General features: G+C 39.9%; 1 protein-coding gene across 1 annotated transcript; it reads right to left on the minus strand.

Annotated features, from left to right (window-relative positions):
• Positions 1-6,257: 6,257 nt before the first annotated feature.
• LOC104946951 (rho guanine nucleotide exchange factor 7-like) lies at positions 6,258-10,603 on the minus strand. Its single transcript, XM_010772872.1, has 2 exons — positions 9,946-10,603; positions 6,258-6,563 (listed from the first exon to the last, which is right to left on the minus strand). Exons 1-2 carry the CDS (start codon positions 10,108-10,110, stop codon positions 6,258-6,260), a joined length of 471 nt encoding a protein of 156 aa, XP_010771174.1. The 5' UTR covers positions 10,111-10,603.
• Positions 10,604-12,911: the final 2,308 nt, after the last annotated feature.

Consider the following 12,911-nt stretch of genomic DNA (forward strand, 5'->3'; position numbering starts at 1 on the left):
TACAAGAAAATTTGTGAATTAGTACGTTTTATGACATCCAGTGTATGTACGATGCTATGAATTATGGGATCCATAAATCAGCATACATTGATATGTTTTGGCCACTAGGGGGCATCACAAGAGGCTGTAAGCAACAGTGACTTGATTAAAGCTAAATACATGCTAGCAAACAGCTATAAATGACAGACATTTCAACATTAACATAGGCCTACTTAAATAATGATTAAAATGTTTCACTTTCTTCTTTTTCATAGCTTTTGAAGTCCTCCTCGACTCATAAGAAAAATACTCTTTCTTTCTAGCTGTTAGCCTACCATAAATATTAACCAGCTAGCATATTGGCTAATTACTGTGTCCAGAGCCCTAGATAGAGATACTAATCTCTAGGGCTCTGGCCATGTCTATTGTTTAAATGGCAGAAAATGTTGGCAAACAACTGGTTTTTCAGAGCTTTTCCCCTAGATAAGGTATGGAAAATAGCAAGGTATTCACCGTAAGAATCATTACTTGTTTTTTTCACCGTGTTTATGATGAGAGGTTAAAAATAAATCAGTATCATCATATATAGTCTCCAAGTCAGCCACATTATATTGAGTAAAATATTAAAATTACGACGCGAACAGATTTATTTTATTGTAAACTTTACATCCAAAGGGCGCCACATTATCCTTTATCCAAATGTGTCATATTTAAAGATACACACAAAGTAAAAATATAACATTTTCATAGTTAAGAAAGGAATGTAGTTTAAAACTGCATGTAAAGCCATAGATAGAGTATATAAATAGGATAACAGCATAACATAAAACAGTTCAGTCACTGAGAGCATATTATGGGCCAATGATAACATCTGATCATCTTTCCTTCCTGTGCCTTGGCCTTGTGGGCTTGTGTCATCCATTTATTATTCTCTGTAATACATTCTGGCCTGTGAAGTGGCTCTGGATTGCATGGATTTTGCCTTGTCATGATAAAATATGAGCTGTCTTCCCATCGCAGATAGCTTCGGGGGCAGGCAGGGAGAAAAGGAAGAGACAGACACAAAGAGCTGGATATATTATAGCATTGACTGAATTAATTTGAAGGACCAACGTTGACACACCATGTTCCTCATAACCATTTATCCTGCATGTTCTTTAGAAAAGCTGTATTTTTATTTATATTTGTATTTTGGTTTGCGCTGCATGTCCTTGAGTACACAGTGTCCCTTATTTGTTTATGGCATCTGCCAAAGACTTAACTCTGGGTCAGACCCAGTAAAAACAAGTATTTTGTTGATCTTCACAACACTTTTTCATGGTTTTGACATCCTAACGACAGAAATTAGAGGAGTGTACTGCACACAGTGTAATAAATGAGAGATGTGTGACCCCCTTTATCTTTTAGTTCTGGTTAATTTATCTGCATCTATGTATTACTTCAGTCAGTCTCTCTGTGTGTTTGTGGGGGATTGCGGAGAAGTTTGTATGTGTTTTTTTGTTTAAAAGGGGAATTGTATTCACTCTGTTTGTTGTGCTTGGCTTGAGGAAGTGTAGATAGATACTTCATTCCTCCCCTGGGGGAAATTTGCATGTTTCAGCAGCAATGAATGCAGTCGAAGAACTAGAACATACAAGATGAGTCCTACAAAAACAACAAACATGTTATAAAAAAGAAGAAAACACAATCAGATCAGCAAACATGATTTAAAAACATTAATAACTTAAAGGTGGGGTATGTCATTTTATATAAACCAGCTTGAGTGCGCTAGAATTTTAAATTACACAACCGGAAAAAATCGGCCGCTTCCTTACAGAGCCCCTCCTCCAACACACACGAACGCGCACATGACCAATGAGGGCACGAGATAAGTTTGTGCACAGATGGAAGGCTGACAGGCAGATAGGTCATCCAGTTATTTTAGCCGGGCCGGCTGAAATGATTGGTCGTGCTTTTTACAGTACTACGGCTTCCACAGATGAATTTTTTTTATGTATTTATTGTCAAAGCATTTAATTTATTCATTACTATCGGGATGTTAAGAGCATTCGGAATATAACAAAAAGTGTTTCTGAAATAAATTACATACCCCACCTTTAATGCACTCACAAGTTTTAGGCAAAAATCCTAAAAGCAGATAATGAAATAGGGATGAGACAACTATTAATGTGATTTTAGGAACATGCTGAAGCTGAGAAGAGACCCTGAGGTAGAAGATGGTTTTTGTTTTTAGATGAGTCAGAAGAATTTGAATATTTCCGTCGTCATGCTCCAATGACGGTGTGAGAGCGAAAACTACTTTATAAGTCTGCACAAACTGACACAGTCCTCCCCTTTTGAAAGGCTTAGGTGCCATTAGTGGGGAATAAAATGGGCGCTTTATTTTTTTTTTTCAAGTTGTGTGACAGAAAATAGTTCTGCAGCAACTTTATATTATCAATTAATAAGTTGTTGTTGTTGTTTTTAGGCAAAAACGACAAACATTTGCTATATGTAGTTCCAGCCTGTCAAGTATGAAGATGTTATGCTTTTCTTTTTTAAACATGAAAGTAAGAAAGTGTTATCCTTCATATTTACATGCATTAAAAGCTGCATAAAATGTAAACATACGTTGTAATGCTCTCCGCTATACAAAACCATCACAAACTATGACCTCTCAATGCTTACAAGAAAATAAGTTACCATAGCTATGCGGATGACACACAAATGTACGTAACAATTTCACCAGGAGACTATGCTCCAATTCAAACACTGAGTTAGTGCATTGAACAAATCAATGACTGGATGTGTCAGAATTGGAGCATAGTCTCCTGGTGAAATTGTTACGTACATTTGTGTGTCATCNCTCTCATCTTCCGCTCTGAGTGCAGATATGTCTTCAGGGTCTGTGTGAATGATGCATTTGCGCATTGTAAAAAAAAAATTTGTGTGTGTGTGTGTGTGTGTTTGTGTGTGTTTGTGTGTGTGTGTGTGTGTGTGTGTGTGTGTGTGTGTGTGTGTGTGTATAAGGCAAGCTTCTGGAAGAGTCCCTGTCCTTGAGGAGCATTCATGTGAAAGCACGCTCTTCCTAATAATTTTACTAGGTCTGACACTAGATGGAGCATTCAGTATTTGTACTTTTTCTCCACAATATCTGCAAAAAAGTGGTTCACTTTCATTTTAAAAGTCATTTTAGGAGAGCCTCCGTTTGATTTTCATAGTCGTCACAGTGAAATATAACGAAGGTAATCAAACATTCATGAAAAATAATAATGAACATGACAAGTAGCAGCATGTCCACTACGCTTCATCACCAGTCAGGTAATGATTGCTCAGAGCAGGCTGAGGCGTAAGTGTAACACCCCTCTGTGAGTCAGCAAGCTGCAACAACGCTCTGAACTGCTCCCTCACTGACAGGGTGAGGAAATTAGTGTTTACCTGCACAGGTATTACACACTCTGCTCCCTGTACTGCTGTTAATGGGACAGGGATACATGTAGGGCTGCAGCATTTGGAAAAAAATAACTAATTGTAATTTTATGATTGATATTGCAATTGTAATATGATTCAACACATTGTAGGAATTTATCATTTTTGCAACGTAATGCTCACAATAAAAAAATACACTGTATGGACTAATTGTCACAATTTTAGGAGAAAGCTACAGGAAAATGATCCTTGATACACAAACAAGGCAGCCAAGCAACCCTAATTTAAGGCCGAACAGAGGGATATTCTTTGGTGGTTAAGTAAGTCAGCTGACCTCAATCCACTGATCATGTGTTTCAGTCCCTGAAGACAAAAACTCCACAGACAGGCAAGAAATTAAGATTCAAGAACAACTGCCTGGATATTTGGGAATTTATTAAATTGAAATGTAGTCCACCTTATAATAAGTGTAGCTCTGATGATAACACCTCCCATACAGACCTTCTGCTGATGTCAAATGAATTGCAAACAAAAATGAATATGCCTTTATACAAGTTAAATGTTTTTGTGGTGAAGAAACTCTACTTTATAAATGTGACTGAGACGAATGCAAATCAGTTAATCAGGGACAACTTTGGTTTATCGTAGCAATCAGTTGTTATATTATCTGATTTTACCGCTCAGGTGTTAGGATTTGCTGTTTTTCTATGATATAAATAAGACAAACAAAAATGAGGGTCGAAAGTATTGGTAGGAAAAAGTATAAGCAACACAATGGAAGATGTCATGGCCTCAAAAGGTTTTGAGCACCTCGTTTTACCTTAAACTCAATAAATGTGTCAGTGCTCAATTCCTTTAACAGCATTATACATTTACTGCAGAGCCAAACCTTTCAACAGCTTTTTCTTGATTAATGTTTGATGTCAATGGATTCAAAGTCGCCCATTAGTCGAGAGAGATGGATCTGTGATTATTCTCAGGGCGGACTCAGGGAAAGGTTACTATTCCTGAGGGAGCAGTGCAGTGGGTCATGGGAACTAATGATCACTTCCTGTGGTCAAAGCCATTAGAGGTGAAGGGTCGGTAGCAGCAGCTGCCCAAGTGTCAGACATGGTCTTGAATGTCAAAACTGCACGAGGTATCTAAATTAGATCTGAAATACATCAGTCCTGTTTAAACATCCTCACTAGACAAAGGCTAGGTGATGTGAAGAATATAATGAGATTTCTAATCAAATACGTTGATTTCAATTTAGCAGAAATTGAGGGTTGACTATTGGAGCTTTCATCAAATATTTTTACAATGAGTTTGTTGATAAATCAGACATTTTCATTGAATGGCTAACGGCAAATAATACAACAGCTACAACAGTTGCTTGAGTTCAGAAAACGACATCAATTTACTGGAACGCAGCCTTTAAAACCATAAGACAACGCACAATATCCAAATTTCTCATTTCCCAATATATATCCCATCCCTACATGCAAATGCAACCACAGCAAGGCTAGCATTTTTAATTTCAGCCAAACACCCAGCGTTATGCCATCAAAAAGAGGGAGGTCAGGACTTTGAAAGCACAGCAGCATCTATCAGTCAGTCTTTTGCATGTAAGCAGTAGCTGTCCTAATCTACAGCGGCGGCTACCTGGGGTCAGAGCCAGCAGAGCTCTGGGCTCTGGAGAAAATCCATCTCTGCTCCACAGATGGTGAGCGGGAGGACTGCCATGCCCCGAACTACTGTAATCCTGCCGATTCCAGTTCACTCAGCAAAAAGTCACATGTATTTGAACACACTAACACGCAAAGACCCAAAATGTATTCCCTATGCAACACGGGCATCAAACAAGGAAGAATAGCTATTTTACAAAATGTGCTTTTTTAAATCATTTCTTATTGCTGCTACGTGATCATTTGGAATATTGTAATGTGTATGTTTCAATGGTGCCTTGTGTTATGTGTGCTGCAAGTACCTTTGATGTACTTCGAGAAGCAAAACACAAATATCCAGAGGTGGCCAATAAAGTCAGACTAATCTAATAGTATACAAAAAGAGATAGGAAAATGGTGTTGGTATTGAGTACAACATCCCCGCCAGTGAAAGCACAAGTCAACATGACATACATGTAAAGGAGTGTTTATGATGGGAAATTTGTTACCAATAAAACAGCATATTATTGCTCAACGGGTCCAGGTTTTGGTTCTGCGAGCCAAAACTAACAGAGCCCTTTAAACAATAAAGTAATAACTGATGTCCTTATCTTCCCTGACATTTCCGCTGTCTGTAAACTCATAAAGGGCATGTTTCACATTCACACACTTAATATGACAGCGCTCTGTCTTTACCCCATCTCCACCTCTTGTTCACTGGCTGCAGACTCAGTGGGCAGAGTCACTGCTGAGGAACACTGAGTTTTATTGTCAAACTAGGATAGTTCAATGACCCCTCTATGCAATGGCCAACACACAGCCTTAAACAGAAACACTGTCCTCCATTTGCTTATGGAGATATTCAAATGTACCATTACTCCAACATACTCTAATATGTCTATAATATAACCCATACAAGGAAGGGACCTAATCTGTTTAGACTTTACACTTTGTAATAATAAGGCTATGATAACCATGTTAGAACAATACCCTCTTGTATAACCATGGTCAGATACTGTTCTTGAGAAAACACTGTTTATACAAGGCGGGCTAGTGTGAACCGGTGGTGACAATAAAGCCACGCCGAGGACAAAGCTCTGCATTAATTAGAAAACATTACGCAGGCGCTTATGAATCCAAGTGGTGAATGTAGTCAGGCTTCAATATAATAGTAACGCCATTTAAAGTTATTTGAATTTGATTTAATTTTGAAAATATATCGCCCTAGACTAAGCGGATGAGCATATCTCTCTCCGCCGGGCGATGGGTGATTGTTCTCGGCTTGCAGATCCCTCCTCCTCCCGGTGTCAGGAGCTCCGTCCACCCCATGAACCCATTGTTTATTGTTGAAACGTGCATTTTCAAAACAGCGACTCCCGGTGTTGTTACATGAGGAAATGTGTGGTAAAAATACAATATAAACCCTATTCTGAGAGCTCTACTTACCTCGACGCGGAACGATGTGCAGCCCTTCAGAAACTCCTTTATGTTGCTCAGACACTCGCCGTCGTTCTTCGGATCTTGGTAGATCTGGAAAGACGGAAACGCTGGTTAGAGGGAAACTTCCAGATCACGCTGCGGGGTTTCTTGCTCTTCACGCTGCGGTTTTATGTGAGTTTATCAGCCTTAAAACACGTATCTCCTCTCTGTCGACACGCATTCTGCATTAGTCAACATTTGTGTGTGTGTGTGTGTGTGTGTGTGTGTGTGTGTGTGTGTGTGTGTGTGTGTGTGTGTGTGTGTGTGTGCGCGCGCGCGCGCGCTTGAGGGAGGCTGGACGCTGATCCCGCAGCGGGGAAGTGGAGGAGGCTGTGGAGTATGGAGCTGTGCAGAGGGAAATGACGTTGACATATAGGGATCCCCACTGATGGTGGAGTGGCCTATGGGTGCACTGGTTTTCATATCAAGCAACAAAATGACAAAGAAGTGATACAACTGAAATTAAGCCTTATTGATATTAGTGGAATGGAGAAAATATGTATCTTATTATAAGGCAATATCATTAAAAAGCAACAAATCAATTGTAGTAGGTTTTACAGCAGAAATAGATTGCATTAGTTTGACCTTATATGTTTAAGTCGGCCGAGGTATATTATTTGTATCACAGTTCAAATGAAAGCCTAACAACATAACATTAAAGCTCTTGATACAATTATCAAATCATTGTGACAATTATATGAATTTGATCTGGCTTTGTGTCACACAGCTCATTAAATATGCTATTTCATGTATGTCTTAATAAACCTGAACATAGATGAATATACTTTAGTTTTCCATTACAATTTTACTGCAGGGCTGTTTGTTTATGTTCCACTTTTCTCTGATAAAGCCTCTAACAACTGCATTTTTCTGGTTTCTTGTTTCTGATATTGGTATTTCCTCCCACTTTTCATTATTTTGAATTTAGCCACATTTCTTCACATATTTAACTCACACCATTATCCATTTTCTAGCCTAAACATTTCTCTTTTTATTTTTCTTATTTCCTAATTTAAAGATATGTTCCTGCTGTGAAATTCATGTAAAATATAGTGATCAAAAGAGGGTCTTTTGGACGTCTTTCAATGTTGCCTTGAATCCACTATCCCAGCATTATGTCCTTTAATCTCTGTATGAAGATTCAGATGGGTTCAGGGATGAACCTTTACCATAACTCCATTTCTGTCTTATGCCTTTCCTTGATTCTAACTGTGAATAACTCATTTGACTGATTGTTGACTTGAAAGGTAACTGAGGAATGTAAAAGGCCAAGAAGGGATGCAAGTGGGGGAAGCAAGGAGGCGTCTTATTTGGAGGATCCAGTAGGCTATCCATTATCTCTGTTCTACATAACACTGATATCTGCCCTGATAGTAACTGACACAGCTGTGGTCCGTATCTCAAACTTTCCCCCACATACACTGCTGCTCAGCCAAAACAGAACCAGATGAGTGTCACATCTTTGCCAGAGAGTGGCACAAGATGGCCTGCCAAATAATGAGTAGCCAAGATATTTAAGACCAATATTAAAGAAGCTCAACATACAAATGTTAGGGGTATAGCAGGAGGCATGGGGAAAATGTTAAAGGACCAGTTCACCCAGAAATAAATTAATTCTTACCCGCTTTGCTTTTAATCAATATAGATTGTTTAGTGTTGGAGCTACAAATCTCAGCCTCCCTTCAATATAATGAAATACTGTCTGGCACTCAGCTTGTGGTGCTTAAAGCGCAATAAAAATCTATTCGCAAACCTTGACAGCAATGTCTCTTTCCAGAAATCATCACCCGGTTACTCAAGATAATTGAAAGACCATGTTGTGAGGAGTTTCATGTAGGAACTGTTTTCTTTCTACCAAACTAAGAAAAGCTTTCCTAAATAAGCTAACATTCAACAGAGAAGGTTTCATCCCTCAACGTGGTGATTCTGTACAAACTACTGACTACAAGGTCTGTGGATCATCTTTGGATCCTTATTTCTGGGAAAAGATATTGCTGTATCTTTTTCAAAATGTATTTAGTGTCTCTTTGAGCACCGTGAGTGCAATCTAATCCCTGTAAATTCGAGAAAAGGTATCTATCTGGTGGTATTATTGAGAGCACAAACGATAAATCAGCTTTAATTTGTATTTTATCCCAGATATATCATATTGCTGTAAAGACCACATCATAAGTAAGATGTTTTAGTGCCAACATGCCAAAGATATGTTTGAGTTTAAATTAGAAAGTCTCACTATACTGTATCTTGTCCACCAGAGGGCCTTGATACCTTTATTTCTCCACTATAAATGTCCCTCACAATATTATTCATAATTGTTTAACATCAAAAATGTGTGTTTATGTACAGTGTTACAGAAAGCAGTCCTCTGAGAGATTTGGATTGGTATTGTGACTAAATAAATATAAATATATTGTTATGGGGCAGGAGAGAGTAATTTAGTAGTGTCTCAGAATATCTTAGCAGTTATGTTTGAACAAGACATTTAAAAAAACTCCTCAAATGAGATGGCAGATTTACAGAATGTAGATCAATGTGTATGCCATGAATTAGCAACATATAGCATGTAATAGTGGCTGATTATGCCTCACTGATTTTCACCCATTGCAAAAATATTTCCTCTTGTCTGTATTTTAGAGAGGCTTTACTTTTTTTTTTAGCCTACATCAAATCCTCTGGTGTGTGAAACATAATTTGATTATGTCTCGAAAAGGAAACAACACCCCATCGTGAAAGTGATAAGGGGAAAATGGAGGAACCAGTTTGCCATTTAACAGGCAAATCCCTAATTTGCCTATGTGGAGGTGCAGAGCCTCTTTTCAGGAAACATTGCCTCCCTCAGGCAGCTGGCTTTACATTGACAGACACAAACACTGCGCTGTGTCTTTAAATGGGGAGAGGGTCCATCTCTGTCTGTGCGCCTTTGCAGTCAATGGCGGCCCACTCTTATTGCTGGGTCTGTGTACAGATGGCTAGTCATCCCTGGCAGGTCACTCAGTGTGCATCAAAATACATTGACATACACGCGACATCGCCCTGGATTAAAGAGGCATTTAAAACAGGGGCTTCACACGTTACTGCAGATCTGTTGAGTGCGTAAAACCTGCATTAAAAGCATATTAAACCAGGCCTTCGTTAAAGACACCAAACCACTGGAGGATCTGGTGAATTTGATCAATGTAGTCCCTGTGATGGTGGAAACAGCGGCCCTTTTTCTGTTACACACTGTGTGTGTGCAGCCATATAACATAGAGAGGCTGTTTTTCGCAGACAATAACCCGGGCTGTCGTGACCTACAAAAGAAATTGCCTCATGGACCAGTGGGCAGAAAGAGAAGCCCAGACAACAACCCGCGTCGGTTTCATGGATCCGGGTAGACACGCCGACGGGGGAGCGTTTGAGTGTGAGTGTGTGTTTGTGTGTTATTGCCCCTTACTTTCTCCGTGGAGCCCGGGCTGAGGCGCTCCAGCAGCCTGCACAACACCACCCCATCTTTCAGGGAGGTCTGCAGAAAAGCCTCAGGATCCGAGATGGTCTTCTTCGGAGACTCCAGCACCCCGAGCGTGATCAGCCATGTAACCGTCTGTTCCGCAGAATTCATGTCCAGTCACAACAACAGATCCTATGCACACAAAGCGAGCCGTGTTTCTGGGGGTATCTGAGCCGCTTACCGCCCCGGTTACGCTGTCATCTGTGCGTTACAAGAGAAACATAATTAATCCGAAAGAAGGATGCATGAGATGTCGATGAGGAATCCTGTAGATGACGGCTGGCTGGTGGATATTCAGCAGGTCTGGTTTCCTCCCTGTGTTTTTTCCCCCCTCTAACCTGGCAAGCTGTCAAGTGCGGTTGTGTGTGATGAGGCAGTGGACTGCATACATGCGCATCGCAGCCGCCAGCCACACTCATCCATTGGATGACATCACACAGGAGGGACAGGCCAGGCCAGGCAGTCGTTAGCACTTCAGCAGCATGACATGAAAAGGCTTTTATATATGTGTGGCTTTGCATATCCTGCTGCTTTTTATTATCCGTTTATTAGAACAACGCTGCAGGCTGTTGTGAGCTGCAGTGTGTTGGACAGGCCTCGATCCAATAGGGGAAGCAGCTGGGCAGAAATTTGAAACAATAAGGTAATTCAAAGTGCTTTACATAAATCATAACACAACAGAAACATTATCATCATATTATAAAGAGCTAAGAACAGAAGACACAGCACAAGCTTCAACATTGAAACTCTACTCACATTTAGTCTGGATTCAGGTAAAGATACAATTGTTTTAACCAGAAAATAATTAATTGATGTTTAAACATTTGTCATATTTTCTAAATCTACCCCAGGATAAGTCCGAGAGATCATTAAAAACAAATTGTGAAATGTGTTTAAAACTGTATATGTTTTACACCCTGCACCTTGATCCTTCAATTGAGACAATCTGAGAAAGAAAAATGTGTCTTGCAACTTCTCAATGTAATGATTTGTTGCTTTTATGTCTGATATGACATGCAGTAAACATATCTGAGCTTTGGACTATTGGTTGGACAAGACAAGCAATACGTCAACAAGGGCTCAGAGAAAGTGATACCAGCATTATTTGACTATGTTCTGACTTTTTATTGATTTAAATAATCTACAGATTGATCAATAGTGAAAATAGGTGTTAATGAAGACCTAACAAATCATCATATTGCAGCTCATCATCATATTTGCATAGCCTGCGCGTGTGTGAGTGCATGTTGAGGAGGTGTTATTTAACAAGAATACCTAATGGAGTCCTCTAATTGTGTTTGTCCTGAGGCAAAGTGAAGAATAAAACATTTATGATACATGTCACAATAGTGCAGGACCTGGCAATTTACTAGAATGAAGCTTCACTTCTCCCTTTGGCCACAGTGTGGGGCTCTCTGTTCAGTGTATACTGAACTGATCTCATAATCAGTACCTACCAGGGTCATATTGCACCTCCATGTGGCCAAATCTCTCACTGCACACTTACATATATTACTTCTTAAATCCATAACATATATATGAATGATTGCTAAGAATTCAAACATTGACAAGCCGTAACAGGAGTCTTTGAATACAGTATTAAAAAAGGGCACACTGATAATGTACTCAAATTATTAACTTTTAGTATTGCAAATTAAATTCGAACTTTTTAAAGCCTGACGTTTGTCTTCAGTTGAGTTGGAGTTTGTAGACTGTAACATATTTTGTGAAGGTGCATCCAACATTTATGTCACATTATTTTATTATGAGAGTGATGGTTCTTGTGCCTTCTTGACATTCCCCTTTTGTTGCAAAAATAATAATTGAAGTGTGATGAACAGACTGAAAACGTTTAGATAAAATTGCATAATTCACAATTTAGAAAAGCTTTCTAATTGCAATATTTTGTTCATACAATACTTAGTATATAATAAAACGTTTATCAGATTGCATCATGATAATATCGTGGTGCTTCGGCTGATTCCCACCGTAACCATTTTTTTTTTAACCAATCTGGGGTATTTTTTCACTATCTGGCAACACGCAAGTAGTTCTCAATAAAGGCCTTAACAATATCTATAAAACAATGGTACGTTATTACTATATATCTATTAAAAAAGCCATAAATTGGAGCTAATATTTAAGCCTGTAAACATATGTCTCATTTGACACGGTCTGTCTGCTGCATTCGATACGGTGAATCATCAGATCCTCCTTCGCACTCTCCAAGAACTTGGAGTTTCAGGCTCTGCACTTTCCCTCCTCACCTCATACCTCAAAGACCAGGGTTAAGACCAGGCTACAGGGTAACTTGGAGAGGGTCCGAGTCCGACCCTTGTCAATTAACTACAGGGGTCCCTCAGGGCTCTGTTCTTGGTCCCCTCCTCTTCTCCTTGTACACAAACTCGCTCGGATCAGTCATTAGCCCGCATGGTTTTTCATACCACTGCTACGCTGACGACACCAAGTTAATTCTGTCCTTTCCTAACAATCAACATCGGCACCTCTATTGTTTCCCTGACTCAGGGTGTGACCCTAGGTAACAAACTGTCCTTCACTGCAAACATCGCTGCTACAACCCGCTGCTGCAGATACACTCTTTACAAGATCAGGAGGATACGTCCCCTCCTGACCCAGAAAGCGACGCAGGTTCTGGTCCAGGCTCTCGTCACGCCGCCTAGACTACTGCAACTCCCTCCTGGCTGGTCTACCTGCATGTGCCATCCGACCTCTGCAGCTCATCCAGAATGCAGCGGCTCGTCTGGTCTTCAACCTTCCTAAATTCTCCCACACCACGCCGCTCCTCCGCTCCCTTCACTGGCTTCCGGTAACTGCTAGAATTCACTTCAAGACACTGGTACTTGCGTACCATGCTGCGAATGGATCTGGCCCTTCCTACATCCAGCACATGG

Source organism: Notothenia coriiceps, unplaced genomic scaffold, assembly GCF_000735185.1.
Source record: "Notothenia coriiceps isolate Sejong01 unplaced genomic scaffold, NC01 NC01_scaffold00011645, whole genome shotgun sequence".
NCBI lineage: Eukaryota > Metazoa > Chordata > Actinopteri > Perciformes > Nototheniidae > Notothenia > Notothenia coriiceps.

Coding starts and splice junctions, on each gene's coding strand:
- LOC104946951 (XM_010772872.1), bottom strand. CDS start 10,110: ATGAATTCTGCGGAACAGACGGTTACATGGCTGATCACGCTCGGGGTG. Junction 6,564..9,945: donor GCCCGGGCTCCACGGAGAAA/GTAAGGGGCAAT, acceptor CCGTCTTTCCAG/ATCTACCAAGATCCGAAGAA.